Genomic DNA, 19,668 nt, shown 5'->3' with positions numbered 1-19,668 from the left:
AATCAATAACTCAGAGAGGTTGCTGCCTACATGGAGATCCAATCACTGGCCACTTTAACAAATGGATCACTAGTTACTTTAAAACTTCTTAGGGATAGTTCCATTTTTTTACATTTTCACCTAAAATGACATACCCAAATCTAACTGCCTGTTGCTCAGGCCCTGAAGCAAGGATACGCATATTCTTGGTAGCATTTGAAAGGAAACACTTTGAAATGTATGGAAATGTGAATTGAATGTAGGAGAATATAACACCACAGATCTGGTAGAAGAAAATACAAAGCAAAACAACTGTTTTTTTCTAGCACCATATTGGAAATGCAACAGAAAGGTCCCATGACTCTGATTGTAATTCCAATGGCGTCCACAAGATGGCACCAGTGTGTGTGCAAAGTTTCAGAATGGTAACTTGAAGAATGAGCAAGCTACATGACATTTAGTTTGAAGTCACCGAGGTGTCCTTCACGATTTGCCGAAATGTACCCAAGTGGCCTCCGAGTGGCCGAATTGCTAAATTGAAAGATTTTCAAGAACATAACTATAGAAAACATACAGAAATGCTATGCTAATAAAAAATACAGGTTTACACACTCCAGGGAATATCAAACATTACACACCTCCTTTAGTCTCTATCCCCCTGCGGTCATCAGCTGTGGGCCGTCCCCTTAGATGGTTCCCCGACTCAACCCGGCTACCCTTCAGCAGGGCCTCAGTATTCTGATGAGCCTCCATTGCTTCCAGGGGGTCCTCCAAGGTCTGGGGCTTGCAAAGACTCACAGCCTTCTTCATGTTGTGGGGTAGCGCACTTAAGAAGCGATCCATGACCACTTTGTCTACGATGGAGAGGGTATATCCGTCGGTTAGGAGCCATACCCTGATGATGTGCAGTAGGTCATCTGGGCTCGGGGGACCAGTTGGGTCCACCGGGCCTGGCTGTACCCATAGAGGCGGAGTATCTCCCGTTTGAGACCGTCGTGGTTAGCCGCCTGTTCTACGTTGCGTTCATAATACTCCTTCCGGACAGGAACGGGGCCTGAAGACTCGCCCACTTCTCCGTTGGCCACCCTTCCCAGAGTGCTGTCCGTTCAAACGTGCAGAAGTAGGTTTCCATGTCGACATCCTCCGTTAGCTTTATTAAAAACTGGTTTCCATGTCATTGTCCTCCGTTAGCTTTATTAAGAACTGGTTTCCTTGTCCTCATCCTCCGTTAGCTTTATTAAAATCTGGTTTCCATGTCGACATCCTCCGTTAGCTTTATTAATGACTGGTTCCCATGTCGACATCCTCCGTTAGCTTTATTAATGACTGGTTTCCATGTCGACATCCTCTGTTAGCTTTTTTAAAAACTGGTTTGGATGCGATTCGGTAGGCGTTCCTCCTCGTTGATTCCTGATTTCCTCAACCAGGCAGACATTTTGTAGGAACTGCTCCTCCAGCATTCATCCTGAACTGCCAGTTGCGGTTGTTGGGCCAGGACAAACTGATGCTGATGCTGCGTAAATGTCAACCCTAATCTGACCACGTTGTCAAATTCCCGCATTCTCCGCCACTTGTTTCAGACCAGATTCCTCCTACTCCTCTGTGAAAAAATTGCCTTTCGTGGAACCATCTTTGGTACACATTAAGTCATGAACATTCTATTGTTGTCCGACAACAAACTTGCCCTTATTGTTATGAAAATGGTCAATCACAAAAACGACAGTCTGGAAGACATCGCAGCAGAGGGAAGGGTGGAACATAGCAAGAGACAATGGAAGTGTAATAATGAAGCGCTGATGTTTAGCCAATTAAGAGGTTGTACGTGTATTTGCCTTGGCTACAGTAAGTTCACAGAGAGAGGTCAGAGCTTTCTTTCCCTCATAGGGGATCCATATCTCGTTGTCAATCAACCCCAAATGAAATTCAGAGCTTGTGTGTGTGTGTGTGTGTGTGTGTGTGTGTGTGTGTGTGTGTGTGTGTGTGTGTGTGTGTGTGTGTGTGTGTGTGTGTGTGTGTGTGTACGTGCGTGCGTGCGTCAGGGGTTGAGGCCTCATTGGCTAGAACTCGAATCGCTAGGGGAAATGGCACTGCACAGCTTCCAGAAAACAGCTGCTTTCAAACTAGGGACTTTGTGGCTAATTGAGGTAAGATAGTAATTTCTGCTCATAGGTTTTGCATGGATGAACTACACATTGACACATCCAGCCCATAGCGGGAGGTTTGTTTAAAACATAATTACTAGTTGACAAAGTGCTGGAGCATGTCTTTAAGTTGTCACACAATAGCATTCCAAAGTACAGCACATTGTGCACCTTTGTAAAAGGTGTGTGTGTGTGTGTGTTGTATGTAGAGAGAAAGAGTGTGGGGGTCAATTCCACCTCTCTCAGCACCAGTCATCACTATTCTGCTAACCACTACAGTGTTTCCAAAACTCCTCCACTCTGCTGTCACTCACACAACCAACTGCCTTCCTGGTATCAGCACAATGAAAAATGAGAAAGAAGGAGAGAGTGGGGAGAAGGAGAGAGGGGGGGAGAGAGTGGGGAGCGAGAGAGAGAGGGAGAGATGAAACAGTACACTCAGTCTGCACCTCATGTGATGTGCTCATGTCCAGCACACATCTCCCACAGACTGTTTAGATGCTGTTGTATGGAGTTGTCTGGAGTTGGCAGTTTTGTAAAAAGGGGAGTGTGTAAAATATTTTCTTTTCACTGGAACAAAACAGCCCACTGCTAATACCACGTGTCTCCTCACATCTCCTAAGACAGGGAATATGGCAGGCCCAAAGCAACTGTTCTCTGAACATTTTCCTCTGGTGAATGATGACACAAGGTAGCAGTACAACAGTTCTAGGATAGAAAAGAGGGATGTCACTGCAGCCCTGCATGCAAACACTGTTTGACCTGGCTTATAGACACGCCAGTCAAGTCTGTGCATATAGTAACACAACAATGAGAGTGAGAGTGAGAGTGAGAGAGAGTGAGTGAGTGAGTGAGTGAGTGAGTGAGTGAGTGAGTGAGTGAGTGAGTGAGTGAGTGAGTGAGTGAGTGAGTGAGTGAGTGAGTGAGAGAGAGAGAGACAGAGAGAGAGAGAGAGAGAGAGACCACAGTGTGCAGCAAGATTTGTGACCCTCTCCAAATATGGTACTGACTCAATAGTATTGATTTCTTCCTTACAAACATGCACAGTCCTGATCACTAAAGCTCAGACAGTACCTTTAGGTCTCTGCATGCAAAACAGTCTTCAAGTGATTCAAGTTACTCTTTTCTATTTAATGACAACCCCCCCCCCCCATCCCTCTGTCTCTTTCCCCAGAAGCTCTTGCCAATAGAGAGGTGCTGGAACCAGAACTCGACATACAGTACATTATAGTATACTGCCATCAGGTGGTGAAACAATAGGTTACATACCGGTTTAGTGAAATCAAGCAGCACAACAACGATCTCTACTGGTTGAAGTACTACACAGTACTACACAAGTACTACACAGTACTACACAAGTACTACACAGTACTACACAACAATGTGTACATTTGATCGTGAGAGTGTAGACTCTTCTAGGGGCTTTTAACACAACATTTTTCCTCGAATGAAGAAATAGATGGAGAAACCAATAACGATAATCACTGGAGAGCACACACTCCTTTCCTGCCTACTCATTTGAAGCCAGACCGCAAATGTTTGATAATGTTTTTTCATGTTGTAGCATTTCAAGCGTTGTCAAGCATTGACCCATAAGCCTGACATGTTCCATATTTGTATATAAAAGATCACACGCGATTAGAAATGTTAACATTGCATCAGTTGCAACCAATATTGAGAACCATATGAAGAGGTGATCTCTCAGTAAACCATCAATACGCGCTAAGATCACATGCACAGCTGATCTCATTGGCAACCACTATTGGCCACTCTGGCCTCATATGGGCAAAAATCTGTCCTCCGCCCTCTCTCCTCCGTTTTCTCTCCTCCTTGACCAGAAACCAGTAAGTGGTCGAGGAGCATGTCAATTTGTCAGTAGGAAAATGGAAGACAGTCCTCCCATCCTCGATTAGCCTCCTTTTGGTGAGGAAGCACATTCAAAACACCTGGGAACTCGGAAATCTCCGACTTCCGACTTTAGTGCGTTCAACACAACTGGGAACTCTGAAATCTCCGACTTCCGACTTTAGTGCGTTCAACTCAACTGGGTACTCTGAAATCTCCGACTTCCGACTTTAGTTTGTTCAACACAACTGAAACTCTGAAATCTCTGACTTATGACTTTAGTGCTTTCAACCCAACTGGAACTCTGAAATCTCAGACTTCCGACTTTAGTGCGTTCAACACAACTGGGACTCTGAAATCTCAGACTTCCGACTTTAGTGCGTTCAACACAACTGGAACTCTGAAATCTCCGACTTCCGACTTTAGTGCGTTCAACACAACTGGAACTCTGAAATCTCCGACTTCCGACTTTAGTGCGTTCAACACAACTGGAACTCGGAAATCTCCGACTTCCAACTTTAGTGCGTTCAACACAACTGGAACTCTAAAATCTCTGACTTCCAACTTTAGTGTGTTCAACACAACTGGTACTCTGAAAAAAAACAGCACCAGCTGGAAGAAATAGTTTGGAATGTTCATCAACTCGGAATTCCAAGTCGGACACTGGCATCGTTCTAGAGCTCCGACTTTCCGACGTGAAGATCACTGACATCAATTTTGACCCTGTTTTTTTTCCAGAATTCCCAGTTGTCTTGAAAGCATCATTAGTTCATCATGGAAGAGAAAAGGAGAAAAGCTTGCAAACATTTAAAAACAATATGCTACTTTTATCTATAAAATGTCTTGCACAACTACCTACATTTGTTGTTATCACTTTATTAATTTATTCTGGGATTCCATCCTGTAAACATAATTTGCCTGATGAAGAGCGAATAGAGATGGAGAGTTTCATTTCATCAAGCACATTTTTTATCCACTTTCCTTCTCCTCGCCGTCTCTCCTCGATAGCCTTTTAGACCAGAGAGGCCAGAAGATGCAGGAGTTGAGCAAAGCTCATATTAATCCTCCTTAAAGGCCCTCACTATCTGAGCGGTTAGCTTGTATGCCCTCACCCATCTGAGCGGTTAGCTTGTATGCCCTCACCCATCTGAGCGGTTAGCTTGTATGCCCTCACCCATCTGAGCGGTTAGCTTGTATGCCCTCACCCATCTGAGTGGTTAGCTTGTATGCCCTCACCCATCTGAGTGGTTAGCTTGTATGCCCTCACCCATCTGAGTGGTTAGCTTGTATGCCCTCACCCATCTGAGCGGTTAGCTTGTATGCCCTCACCCATCTGAGTGGTTAGCTTGTATGCCCTCACCCATCTGAGCGGTTAGCTTGTATGCCCTCACCCATCTGAGCAGTTAGCTTGTATGCCCTCACCCATCTGAGCGGTTAGCTTGTATGCCCTCACCCATCTGAGCAGTTAGCTTGTATGCCCTCACCCATCTGAGCGGTTAGCTTGTATGCCCTCACCCATCTGAGCGGTTAGCTTGTATGCCCTCACCATTCTGAGCAGTTAGCTTGTATGCCCTCACCCATCTGAGCGGTTAGCTTGTATGCCCTCACCCATCTGAGCGGTTAGCTTGTATGCCCTCACCCATCTGAGCAGTTAGCTTGTATGCCCTCACCCATCTGAGCAGTTAGCTTGTATGCCCTCACCCATCTGAGCAGTTAGCTTGTATGCCCTCACCCATCTGAGCAGTTAGCTTGTATGCCCTCACCCATCTGAGCAGTTAGCTTGTATGCCCTCACCCATCTGAGCAGTTAGCTTGTATGCCCTCACCCATCTGAGCACCCATGCCCTCACCCATCTGAGCGGTTAGCTTGTATGCCCTCACCCATCTGAGCAGCAGCTTGTATGCCCTCACCCATCTGAGCAGTTAGCTTGTATGCCCTCACCCATCTGAGCGGTTAGCTTGTATGCCCTCACCCATCTGAGCAGTTGGCTGGTATGCCCTCACCCATCTGAGCAGTTAGCTTGTATGCCCTCACCCATCTGAGCGGTTAGCTTGTATGCCCTCACCCATCTGAGCAGTTAGCTTGTATGCCCTCACCCATCTGAGCAGTTAGCTTGTATGCCCTCACCCATCTGAGCAGTTGGCTGGTATGCCCTCACCCATCTGAGCAGTTGGCTGGTATGCCCTCACCCATCTGAGCGGTTAGCTGGTATTCCCTCACCCATCTGAGCGGTTAGCTTGTATTCTCTCACCCATCTGAGCAGTTAGCTTGTATGCCCTCACCCATCTGAGCGGTTAGCTGGTATGCCCTCACCCATCTGAGCAGTTAAATCAAATAAAATAAAATTTTATTTGTCACATACACATGGTTAGCAGATGTTAATGCGAGTGTAGTGAAATGCTTGTGCTTCTAGTTCCGACAATGCAGTAATAACCAACAAGTAATCTAACTAACAATTTCAAAACTACTGTCTTATACACAGTGTAAGGGGATAAAGAATATGTACATAAAGATATATGAATGAGTGATGGTACAGAGCAGCATAGGCAAGATACAGTAGATGGTATCGAGTACAGTATATACATATGAGATGAGTATGTAAACAAAGTGGCATAGTTAAAGTGGCTAGTGATACATGTATTACATAAGGATGCAGTAGATGATATAGAGTACAGTATATACGTATACATATGAGATGAATAATGTAGGGTATTTAAACATTATATTAGCTTGTATGCCCTCACCCATCTGAGCGGTTAGCTTGTATGCCCTCACCCATCTGAGCGGTTAACTTGTATGCCCTCACCCGTCTGAGCGGTTAACTTGTATGCCCTCACCCATCTGAGCGGTTAGCTTGTATTCCCTCACCCATCTGTGTGGTTAGTTTGTATGCCCTCACAGATGAGTTCATTAGCTGTGGTTGCTGATGTGTATATGGTTGAATCATCAGCATACATGGACACACATGCTTTGTTTAATGCCAGTAGCAGGTCATTGATTGGCTGATATGCCCTCACCCGTCTGAGTGGTTAGCTTGTATGCCCTCACCCGTCTGAGCGGTTGGCTGGTATGCCCTCACCCATCTGAGTGGTTAAGTTGTATGCCCTCACGCATCTGAGTGGTTAGCTGGTATGCCCTCACCTGTCTGAGCGGTTAGCTGGTATGCCCTCACCTGTCTGAGTGGTTAGCTGGTATGCCCTCACCTGTCTGAGCGGTTGGCTGGTATTGCCTCACCCTTCTGAGCGGTTGGCTGGTATGCCCTCACCCATCTGAGTGGTCCTGTCAGAACTTAATGTTGTCTATTACCACAACACACATTAGAAAGTGATTCATGTGTGATACACAGGACTGGAGTTCTACAGGGAAGAAAAATACACATATGACAGTATTAAAATACTTGTAGCACAATGGGATGGAAAGGAGGATACCTAGTCAGTTGTACAACTGAATGCCTTCAACCAAAATGTGTCTTCCACATTTAACCCAACCCCTCTGAATCAGAGAGGTGCGGGGGCTGCCTTAATCGACATCCTCGGCACCTGGGGAACAGTGGGTTAACAGTGGCCTTAATCAGGGACAGAATTACAGATTTGTACCTTGTCAGTTTGGGGATTCAATCCAGCAACCTTTCGGTTACTGGCCCAACACTCTAACCACTAGGCTACCTGCCACCCCATGTGTGAAACTTACTCCTGAACCTGAAGTGTCTAGCTTGCGTTGCTTCTTCAGCTAGCGAAAAAGCTTGAGGGTGGATGGTCTCGTGTGTTTGCGAGGCAGAGGTCTCGAGTTCGCGCCAGGTATGGGCCGAACCGGGACGAAGTGGTAATCTCTAAGCAAGCAGTGTGACGTCCTTTACACCTGCAATAGGAATATATAACAGGAATGAAAAGCATATTCATATACCAGCACATACACATCAACAAAACATATAAACATCTCTCTGGTGAGAAAGAAATTAATAACTCTGACATGCTAGATTCTCTCTCTTGACTGGTGGAGATCTTATCTGATCTGCCCTGGTGCCACAGGGTTGTAAATTACTCTGTGCATGTGCAAGCCTCAAGAACTGTCTCTGAAACATCTATTAGGTTCTCGAACTGTCCATAGTACTAGTGAATGCTGGCACAGACAATTTAAAAACATGCAGATGTTGTATCTGAAATATATTTACAAATGAGCTGTATGTTACACAGTGCAGTATGCACAGTACCAACGTAGGGAAGCAACTATTTGGGACTGAGAATTGTTGACAGCATAAAAGCCACCACTGGAAACCTACACCTCACTTTATGGATGCACACAGAATGTTCCTAGTAAACACACAGATAACATGGTCGTTAGCCAACAACCACAGCCACTCTTACCTGGAGTCGAGGGGTCAGAGTCCAAATGTGCATTCGGGCCTTCTGATTGGTGGAAACCAGGAGGCTGTGATATACAGCTGAAAAGGGGATAAATCACAATAACAGGACTGTGTGGAAAGTCACGTGCACAATTCAAGTTGCTTTAGCAATTGCAAATATACAGTACTTCACACAAGTAGGCAACACTCACCAATAAGCCATCCATCCTCAACAGCTCCCACCTGTTGGCTTATTGGCCAACATGGCTGTTCTGCAGACTGAAGGAGTCGTGCGTTCCATCTGGCCAACATGGCTGTTCTGCAGACTGAAGGAGTCGTGCGTTCCACCTCGCCAACATAGCTGTTCTGCAGACTGAAGAAGTTGTGCGTTCCATCTGGCCAACATAGCTGCTCTGCAGACTGAAGGAGTTGTGCGTTCCATCTGGCCAACATGGCTGTTCTGCAGAATGAAGAAGTTGTGCATTCCATCTGGCCAACATGGCTGTTCTGCAGAATGAAGAAGTTGTGCGTTCCATCTGGCCAACATGGCTGTTCTGCAGAATGAAGAAGTTGTGCGTTCCATCTGGCCAACATAGCTGCTCTGCAGACTGAAGGAGTTGTGCGTTCCATCTGGCCAACATGGCTGTTCTGCAGAATGAAGAAGTTGTGCGTTCCATCTGGCCAACATGGCTGTTCTGCAGAATGAAGAAGTTGTGCGTTCCATCTGGCCAACATGGCTGTTCTGCAGAATGAAGAAGTTGTGCGTTCCATCTGGCCAACATGGCTGTTCTGCAGAATGAAGAAGTTGTGCGTTCCATCTGGCCAACATGGCTGTTCTGCAGAATGAAGAAGTTGTGCGTTCCACCTCGCCAACATGGCTGTTCTGCAGAATGAAGAAGTTGTGCGTTCCACCTCGCCAACATAGCTGTTCTGCAGACTGAAGAAGTTGTGCGTTCCATCTGGCCAACATGGCTGTTCTGCAGAATGAAGAAGTTGTGCGTTCCACCTCGCCAACATAGCTGTTCTGCAGACTGAAGAAGTTGTGCGTTCCATCTGGCCAACATAGCTGCTCTGCAGAATGAAGAAGTTGTGCGTTCCATCTGGCCAACATGGCTGTTCTGCAGACTGAAGGAGTTGTGCGTTCCACCTCGCCAACATAGCTGTTCTGTAGTGTCATGACGTTGCCCCATAGCTGTTCTGTAGTGTCATGACGTTGCCCTCTTGGGTACAGCGAGCACCTCTTTGGGTGTAGCGAGCACCATCCCCCCTCTCTCTATACTCCCTATGCCAGGCTCTGTTAGGCAGGTCATAAATTCTCCTCATGGCCAGAGTATAAGAGAAGTGAGTTTACATAGAGAGAACAAAGGAATTTCTTCCCCCTCACATAACTCGAGAACTGAACAGTATTCATGTTCTGGAGAATATATAAAAGGTTGGTGAAGTAGCTAGCTACGAACTGGTCCGTTTGGTACAATTTTGTGAAACCCATGAGAGACAGTACAGCGACATTACCATAACCCTGTTTATACAAGAGTCTCAGTTGTGAGGCTTGCATTTAATTGTGATATAAAATGAATGAGTAGAGATTCAACTATTGGTGAAATGATGTGATGCTATGTAATTATGTTAATGTGAGAGAACTGTATTTCTGTTTAAAGTTTCACTAAGTCAATGGCACTCCCCCAGGAGCACAGACATGACCTGGCGTCATGGGACAGCCCTTTTCTATGTTACGAATAAAACTTCCAACTTGGGAATTTGAGTAGAGACCATGCATTTCTCTAGCTGAATTCTTAACCTCGTGGTTAAACTCTTAGACTATCGATACCGACAGAATAAGAACAAATCTTTGATATTAATTACTAGTCTTGTGCTAGGAATTCGGTATCATTGAACGTGAAGACCGACAACCGCCGAAACACCTACTCTATAACGACATGAATGAATGTTACTCTCAACTATCCATTGTAACCACAGCAGAGAGAAAGAGAGGACAGACAAAACTCTCCAACAGAAACAAACTTTCCAACAGAGATCAGGACGACACACTGAGCGTAAATATATATATTGATTGCAATTGATTGCAAAGTGAGCGTTCATGTGCAAAGGATTAGCGTTTCAATTGGTATAATTATCAACTTTGTGGTGTCTCAGTCCACCCCCACGTCCCTTTTGTCTGTTTATGCATTTCTGTGATTTATTTAGTTAGTAAATAAGTGATTTAAGACAATTGATGTATGGATGACTCATAGTGAAGAATGGGTTTGTGCAGATAACCAGCAATTTACGACGCTTGGAATGAGACTAATGTGAGATAAAGAATAATTCATTCATTGGAAGACTAATTGATCAGATATTAAAATATCTGAAAGTTATAGTAGGAAAATTATAACCTTGTAATCTGAATATTGTCCTTGGTGCCCCGACTTCCTAGTTAATTACAGTTACATGATTAAGTTAGATTAATAACGTAATAATAATTACAGAGAACGTTTGATAAAGATGAATCTTCAGTATAATGATGTGAAAGATATGACAGCAGAATGGAGTGTTGCGTTCCACCTGGCCAACTTGCCACCATTCAGCAGCGTCTTTTACGCATCACAACCTAGCATCTCCACAATAAGACTGGAAGCCTTTTCTGTTCACATAGTTGAACTTGTTTGGGGACCGTGCTTTTATGGTGATGTGGGTGCCATCTATCCATTCATATTTGGGAACCCATTGATGTCTAATACAGTATGTCATCCATTATTAACTAGTCTTAATACAGTATGTCATCCATTAATAACTAGTGTTATACAATATGTCATCCATTATTAACTAGTCTTAATACAGTATGTAATCCATCAATAACTAGTTGTAATACAGTATGTCATCCATTAATAACTAGTGGTAATACAGTATGTCATCCATTAATAACTAGTGTTATACAGTATGTCATCCATTAATAACTAGTGTTATACAGTATGTCATCCATTAATAACTAGTCTAATACAGTATGTCATCAATTAATAACTAGTCTAATACAGTATGTCATCCATTAATAACTAGTCTAATACAGTATGTCATCCATTAATAACTAGTCTAATACAGTATGTCATCCATTAATAACTAGTCTAATAGAGTATGTCATCCATTATTAACTAGTCTAATACAGTATGTCATCCATTAATAACTAGTCTAATACAGTATGTCATCCATTAATAACTAGTCTAATACAGAATGTCATCCAATTAATAAATAGTCTAATACAGTATGTCATCCATAAATAACTAGTAGAACACAGTATGTCATCCATTAATAACTAGTCTAATACAGAATGTCATCCATTAATAACTAGTCTAATACAGTATGTCATCCATTAATAACTAGTCTAATACAGTATGTCATCCATTATTAACTAGTCTAATACAGTATGTCATCCATTAATAACTAGTCTAATACAGTATGGCATCCATTAATAACTAGTCTAATACAGTATGTATACAGTATTAATAACTAGTCTAATACAGAATGTCATCCAATTAATAATTTGTCTAATACAGTATGTCATCCATTAATAACTAGTAAAACACAGTATGTCACCCATTAATAACTAGTCTAATACAGTATGTCACCCATTAATAACTAGTCTAATACAGTACGTCATCCATTAATAACTAGTCTAATACAGTATGTCATCCATTAATAGCTAGTCTAATACAGTATGTCATCCATTAATAACTAGTCTAATACAGTATGTCATCCATTAATAACTAGTCTAATACAGTATGTCATCCATTAATAACTAGTCTAATACAGTATGACCAAGTGGAAAATAAAGTGTTCCTGAACTGTCCACATCTAAAATTAGTAACAAAATGAAGCCAATATGATTGTTAATCTAAAATGTTTACATTAAATTATAGTGTAATTTGTCTACTGTACTGTACTACACTGTACTGAACTGAACTATACTCTACCCAAGTTTACTGTTCTCGAGTTCCTTATGATTCACTGGGTCTATATTCTTACAATAAATCTTTTTTATTACTTTCCAACCTTGCTAATTTCCATTTTCCTGATAGGTCAATATTTAATTGAACTGTCCACATCTAAAATTAGCGTAGAGAACCTGACCCAGCTGTGTGGTACAGTGTCTAATGATTGACACGGTAACAACTAAAATGATTTACATGGTTTATTATAGTGTTTTTGTGCAAGCAAGTTTGTTTTAACTACACTGTACTGAACTGTAACTATACCCGGTAGTATTGTTTTAACACACTGGTTCGTGTAATCTCCGGTAGTATTGTTTTAACACACTGGTGAATGTATATTCTTACAGTAGTATTTTTTTTAACACACTGGTGCATTTCCATTTTCCTGATAGTCAATTTTAACACACTGGTGCATGTAAGAACCCAGTAGTATTGTTTTAACACACTGGTGAATGTAATCTCCCAGTAGTATTGTTTTAACACACTGGTGCATGTAATCTCCCGGTAGTATTGTTTTAACACACTGGTGAATTTAATTCTAGTATTGTTTTTGGTGTTGTAATCTCCCAAGTATTGTTTTAACACACTGGTGAATGTAATCTCCCGGTAGTATTGTTTTAACACACTGGTGCATGTAATCTCCCAGTAGTATTGTTTTAACACACTGGTGCATGTAATCTCCCAGTAGTATTGTTTTAACACACTGGTGCATGTAATCTCCCGGTAGTATTGTTTTAACACACTGGTGCATGTAATCTCCCGGTAGTATTGTTTTAACACATTGGTGCATGTAATCTCCCGGTAGTATTGTTTTAACACACTGGTGCATGTAATCTCCTGTTAGTATTGTTTTAAGGAATCCCAGTGCTGTGCGTTAAATCCGCTTGTTGGTTGCAAATGATCCATTGGTTTTTAGATTTAAAATGTCCAAATGATCGCTGCCTGCCTACTCTCCACCACCGTGGATAGTTTGTGGACTTATAAGAGGAGCACTATCCAGCAGGTGTGACCGAACAGTATTTGGAATGTTCCATAAAAAAAATGGAGGATATTTTCCTAATATCTTTATTAATTTAATATTTCTGTGACAATATGGCCTGATATGCTGAAATGTACTATGTATTGGCCAGTGAAAAACAAACTATTTAGAAATATTGAATAGATGAAATGATCTGTTTGTTATTTTGAGTTTGTACAGTATGTTAGTGTTCATTGCCAAATCCTTACAACTGAATAATACAAAACAAACACTAAGCTCAAGTCATACATAACTTTAATTCAGTTATAAAAACGACATATTTACAAAAGCTTGATAAACCTCTGTAATATACAGAGCATGTAAACTACAGAAAAGTTACGCATTCATAATTACATACAGACATACTATTAATGTTAAAAAAACACACTGTCATTGCTACAGTAGACCATAGTAAAGATGGCCGACATCTTTGTCTGTGTGATGTCTGTAGGACTGATACTATCTTTATGGAGAGTGTCTGTGAGGGTGTGAACAGATCTATCATCATCCTGCTCAGTCTGTGGCTGAACAGCGTCTGTCTGTCTTTCTAACGTTACTGTTTGCACACTCAACATCAACAACATGTCCGTGTCTGTAGGGCTGTCTTTGTGGGTTACCTATGTGTCTGTCTTTGAAAGGAGTCTATGTCTGTATCTGTGTCTGTGTGACTGCTGTCTGTAGGGCTGTCTTTGTAGGGTGTGTCTGTATCTGTATCTGTGGCCGTTGAGTCGCTATGTTTGATGCATGTTTCTGTTGGCATAGTCTCAGTGTTGTTAGGGTCACAAGGTATTCTGTCTATACTGCCAGTGTCCTCTGTTATTGTAGTGTCTACACATGCACTGCTTGTTGTTGTATAGTCATTCTGTGTGTGTTCAACGTCTGCTTGACAAGGGCTTGTGTCTGTAGTGTCAGTGTCTTGGTCTATGTGAGTAGCCCATGGGAGGATCTTGTCTGGATTTGAGTGACTGGTGTCTCTGTCTACTTTAAACACATCAGAATCGGCTTCATGGCTATCTGCATTGGTGTGACTGCTATCCTTACAGTTAGCATCTTTGGAATTTGCTTCTGCATCGATAGAGTCACCACATCCAGTCTCAGTCTCTGCTTCTCTCTTTTTGGTAACTGGATGCTGTTTCTCTGTAGTGTCTGGGTGTCCTATCTCTGTCTCTCCCCTCTCTGTGTCTCCAAGTCCTGTGTGTTGTCCCTCTGTGTCTCCCCTCTCCATGTCTCCAAGTCCTGTGTGTTGTCCCTCTGTGTCTCCCCTCTCCATGTCTCCAAGTCCTGTGTGTTGTCCCTCTGTGTCTCCCCTCTCCATGTCTCCAAGTCCTGTGTGTTGTCCCTCTGTGTCTCCCCTCTCCATGTCTCCAAGTCCTGTGTGTTGTCCCTCTGTGTCTCCCCTCTCCGTGTCTCCAAGTCCTGTGTGTTGTCCCTCTGTGTCTCCCCTCTCCGTGTCTCCAAGTCCTGTGTGTTGTCCCTCTGTGTCTCCCCTCTCCATGTCTCCAAGTCCTGTGTGTTGTCCTCTGTGTCTCCCCTCTCCATGTCTCCAAGTCCTGTGTGTTGTCCCTCTGTGTCTCCCCTCTCCATGTCTCCAAGTCCTGTGTGTTGTCCCTCTGTGTCTCCCCTCTCCGTGTCTCCAAGTCCTGTGTGTTGTCCCTCTGTGTCTCCCCTCTCCGTGTCTCCAAGTCCTGTGTGTTGTCCCTCTGTGTCTCCCCTCTCCATGTCTCCAAGTCCTGTGTGTTGTCCCTCTGTGTCTCTCCCCTCCATGTCCTGTAGTCCAGCAGGCTCCAAACTCAGGCTCTGTGCACTGTCCATGTCAATAGCCTCTTTGGGGATAGTATCTGTATGCTCACTGCATCCAGTCTCTGACTCGGTCTCCTCCATAACTGTTTTTCTCGTCTTCAGGTCTGTATCACATGTTACTACTCCTCTCCCCTCTGTCTCTTCTCTTCCCTCTGTCTCTGTCTCTCCTCTCCCCTCCATCTCTCCTCTCCCCTCTGTCTCTTCTCTTCCCTCTGTCTCTGTCTCTCCTCTCCCCTCCATCTCTCCTCTGCCCTCCGTCTCTTCTCTTCCCTCTGTCTCTTCTCTTCCCTCTGTCTCTGTCTCTCCTTTGCCCTCCATCTCTCCTCTCCACTCCTCTGTCTCTCCTTCCCTCCCATCTATCTCTTCCAGCCCAGAGAGTTCCCTCCTCAGGCTCTGTGCTCTTTCCCTGTAAGCCTGGCAGAGGAGTGGGTCTGGCATATGGTTGGCATGGATCTCTGCCAGCTTCATGTAGACCACATACAGCGCCTGCGGGTTGGCACGGTCCTCCAGTGCAGCAGCTAGAGCCAGCTGGAAGTAGCCCACCGAGTCATAGGCATCCTGGGGAGAAGGAGGGTGGGGGAGATGGAGGAGAGGAGGGAGGGGGGGGATATGGGGGGAGAGGAGGAGGACAGAGGTGTTGGGAATAATTGGCCTTTTAGGTAATGTATTCATTAATAGCTTTAAAGGGTTTGTTACTATCTATCAGTGGTGTAAAGTACTTAAGTAAAAATACTTTAAAGTACTATTTAAGTCATTTTTTGGAGTATCTGTACTTTACTATTTATATTTTTGACTACTTTTACTTTTACTTCACTACATTCCTAAAGAAAATCTTTTTACTCCATACATTTTCCCTGACACCCAAAAGTACTCGTTATATTTTGAATGTTTAGCAGGACAGGAAAATGGTCTAATTCAAGCACTTATCAAGAGAACATCCCTGCTTTGTCACGCCCTGATCTGTTTCACCTGTCCTCGTGATTGTCTCCACCCCCTCCTGGTGTCGCTTATTTTTCCCAGTGTATTTATCCCTGTGTTTCATGTCTCTCTGTGCCAGTTCGTCTTGTATGTTTCCAAGTCAGCTAGCGGTTTTCTTTTTCCACCACTGCTCTCTCTCTCTCCTCGCTCTCTGTCCCCCTCTCTCTCACATGCTGTAGTGCTATTCAACTGGAAAGCCTATACAGATTAATGAACTACCGATAGTAAAGACAATCAGCAGTACTTCTGCCCTTCAGAGCCGGGGCCTTTACCTTTAGTTTGTGCAGGGTCAGGTCCCCCAGCCTGCAGTAGAGCTTGGTGTAGTATCTAGCCTCCAGGGGGTGCTGCAGTACAGCAGGGCTGAGAGACAGAGACTTGAGGTAGTAGTTCTCTGTCATCTCATACTGCTCCAGACTGTAGTACACTGTAGCCAGACGGTGGTACGCTGCGCGCTCGTTCACACACACACCTGGAGGACAATAACATCGCAGGATGGTTATCTACATGAATGGAATGAACAGATTCAAACCAGGATTGGTAGTCCTGGTTATAGGAAGCAGACCAGTAGCTGGAAGCTGAAGGGTTGCTGCTTCAAATCCCGGTCCAGGTAATAAAAGTGCCCCTCCCTCCCTACATCCCTCCCTCCTTCCCATCCTCCCTCCCTCCCTCCCTCCCTCCCATCCTCCCTCCCTCCCTCCCTCCCTCCCTCCCTCCCTCCCTCCCTCCCTCCCTCCCTCCCTCCCTCCCTCCCTCCCTCCCTCCCTCCCTCCCTCCCTCCCTCCCTCCCTCCCTCCCTCCCTCCCTCCCTCCATCCCTCCCTCCCTCCCTCCCTCCCTCCCTCTCCTCTCCCCCTCCCTCCCTCCCTCCCTCCCTCCCTCCCATCCTCCCTCCCTCCCTCCCTCTCTCTCTCCCCCCTCCCTCCCTCCCTCCCTCCCTCCCTCCCTCCCTCCCTCCCTCCCTCCCTCCCTCCCTCCCTCCCTCCCTCCCTCCCTCCCTCCCTCCCTCCCTCCCTCCCTCCCTCCCCCCCTCCCTCCCTCCCTCCCTCCTCCCTCCCTCCCTCCCTCCCTCCCTCCCTCCCTCCCTCCCTCCCTCCCTCCCTCCCTCCCTCCCTCCCTCCCTCCCTCCCTCCCTCCCTCCCTCCCCCTCCCTCCCCTCCCTCCATCCCTCTCTCTCCCCCTCCCCTCCCTCCCTCCCTCCCTCCCTACATTACCTGTTTTGGTGCTGATCTGTACAGCCAGAATGGCGTACTGTAGAGCCTCTTCATACTCTTCCTGGGTCATCAGTAGTTCAGTCAGTTTACTCAGCAGTCTGAACTCTGAGTGGACGTCATGGATGCTCCGAGCAAACGGGAGACTGCCGTCCTAAAACAAGAGCAGAGAACCACCGGTGTTATAATGTGTTGCTTTTAACAGGCTCAGGCCATGGTATAAAGCCTGTTATAAATGTGTGTAAAATGGCACACTAGTCCAATTAAAATCTTATGTGTCACTCATTTTCCAATTGAATTGAAACTATTATACAGTAACTTTGAAATACATGTTACCAATAAGTCATAACAATCTGTAATCTCATGGAGGAGATGGACCCTCCACAACCTAATTTCCTCCTCTGGTGATCAATAAAGTTCAATTCAATAACATCCCCTCATCCACACCCTGTAGAAGGGCAGTGACGCCAGTCTGTTCCTGTGGCCTTTGAAGAAGATATCTCCTGCCTCCTCGTAGATACTCATGGCGAAACGAGGGTCATTCATCCTCAGGGCTGTCTTCACCGCTGCCTGCAAGTCAATCACAATCAATCCAGAATCAATACACCACCATATTAATCCAATGCTCTGAGGGAACATCTCGTATGGTATTTACATTTTGGAAAATGCCAAAGTACCAGTACTATAACATGTGCAATATACTTCATTAAACTCTTACCTTCTTGTTTGGCATTTGGATCATGCAACGCAGGATGTTGTAAACAAGGTTTATAGAGAGACAGATATTGTGACATCATATGATAAAACGTGCTATGAAGATGATATGATCCAGTGTGATTATAGGTCAGGTATGGGGAGAAGATGGTTATCACTGTGGTTGTTGACTGATAAGAGTCCATAATGTTTATGTTCATGCAGACACACATAGAGAGACAAATTTACTTCCCTCTTTCTCTCCTCTTCTATCTTTCACTCTCCTCTTTGCCTTCTCTACTTCTTCTCCTCCATTCCTCCCCCTCTCTCATGGTGGTACAGGTCAACCAGTTAATCTTTGTGGATGAGGTAATAGATCTCTCTCTGTCCCTTTCTCTCTGTCCCTTTCTCTCTTCCCCCTTTCTCTATTCCCCTTTTCTCTCTGGACTCACCTGTAGGTACATGTCCGCCAGTTCGTCTTCATGGATGAGGTAGTAGATGCGTCCCACCTGAAGCCACGTCTCTGACTCTTCCTCTCTCTTCCCCAAGTCAATGGAGATACGCAGACTCTGCTTACTGTAGTCCAGAGACTTCCTTGATGATCTGTTTGAAATGAATAACTTTATTAATCCTCAGACTCTGCTTACTGTAGTCCAGTGACTTCCTTGATGATCTGTTTGAAATGAATAACTTTATTAATCCTCAGACACAGCTTACTGTAGTCCAGAGACTTCCTTGATGATCTGTTTGAAATGAATAACTTTATTAATCCTCAGACACAGCTTACTGTAGTCCAGAGACTTCCTTGATGATCTGTTTGAAATGAATAACTTTATTAATCCTCAGACACAGCTTATCTGTGAAAGTCCAGAGACTTCCTTGAGATCTGTTTGAAATGAATAACTTTATTAATCTGTTTGAAATGAATCTTTATTAATCCTCAGACTCTGCTTACTGTAGTCCAGAGACTTCCTTGATGATCTGTTTGAAATGAATAACTTTATTAATCCTCAGACACAGCTTACTGTAGTCCAGAGACTTCCTTGAAGACCCGAGAATAGCAAAACAGTAATTCACTCCAAATAAGTTATTTTGCAGTGTTGATAGGGAGAGAGAGGGAGATAGAGACACAGCGTGAAAGACACAGAGAGAGATCAGAATTGAGACAGAGATGTAAACCTACTTCTCAGTATTGAGGGAGAGGTAGAGACAGACAGAGATGTAAACCTACTTCTCAGTATTGAGGGAGAGGTAGAGAAAGACATTGATATACAAACCTACTTCTCAGTATTGAGGGAGAGGTAGAGACAGACAGTGATATACAAACCTACTTCTCAGTATTGAGGGAGAGGTAGAGACAGACAGACAGACAGATATACAAACCTACTTCTCAGTATTGAGGGAGAGGTAGAGACAGACAGTGATATACAAACCTACTTCTCAGTATTGAGGGACAGGTAGAGACAGACAGTGATATACAAACCTACTTCTCAGTATTGAGGGAGAGGTAGAGACAGACAGTGATATACAAACCTACTTCTCAGTATTGAGGGACAGGTAGAGACAGACAGACAGACAGATATACAAACCTACTTCTCAGTATTGAGGGACAGGTAGAGACAGACAGTGATATACAAACCTACTTCTCAGTATTGAGGGAGGGGTAGAGACAGACAGTGATA

At 44.3% G+C, this 19,668-nt stretch overlaps 1 protein-coding gene across 1 annotated transcript in view; it reads right to left on the bottom strand.

Moving 5' to 3' along the window:
- Positions 1-609: 609 nt before the first annotated feature.
- The window catches only part of LOC112235230 (SH3 domain and tetratricopeptide repeat-containing protein 2), a 43,765-nt gene continuing 24,706 nt past the window's right edge, over positions 610-19,668 (bottom strand). Inside the window, exons 20-26 of the mRNA XM_042326323.1 lie at positions 18,439-18,589; positions 17,741-17,863; positions 17,297-17,447; positions 16,359-16,555; positions 14,640-15,666; positions 8,330-8,406; positions 610-933 (exon numbers count right to left, since the gene is read on the bottom strand). Coding sequence (XP_042182257.1) covers positions 610-933; positions 8,330-8,406; positions 14,640-15,666; positions 16,359-16,555; positions 17,297-17,447; positions 17,741-17,863; positions 18,439-18,589 — 2,050 coding nt within the window. The remainder of the gene's footprint in view (positions 934-8,329; positions 8,407-14,639; positions 15,667-16,358; positions 16,556-17,296; positions 17,448-17,740; positions 17,864-18,438; positions 18,590-19,668) is intronic.

Source organism: Oncorhynchus tshawytscha, linkage group LG08 (genome assembly GCF_018296145.1).
Source record: "Oncorhynchus tshawytscha isolate Ot180627B linkage group LG08, Otsh_v2.0, whole genome shotgun sequence".
NCBI classification, from domain to species: domain Eukaryota; kingdom Metazoa; phylum Chordata; class Actinopteri; order Salmoniformes; family Salmonidae; genus Oncorhynchus; species Oncorhynchus tshawytscha.
This window is presented reverse-complemented; position numbering and strand designations above follow the sequence as displayed.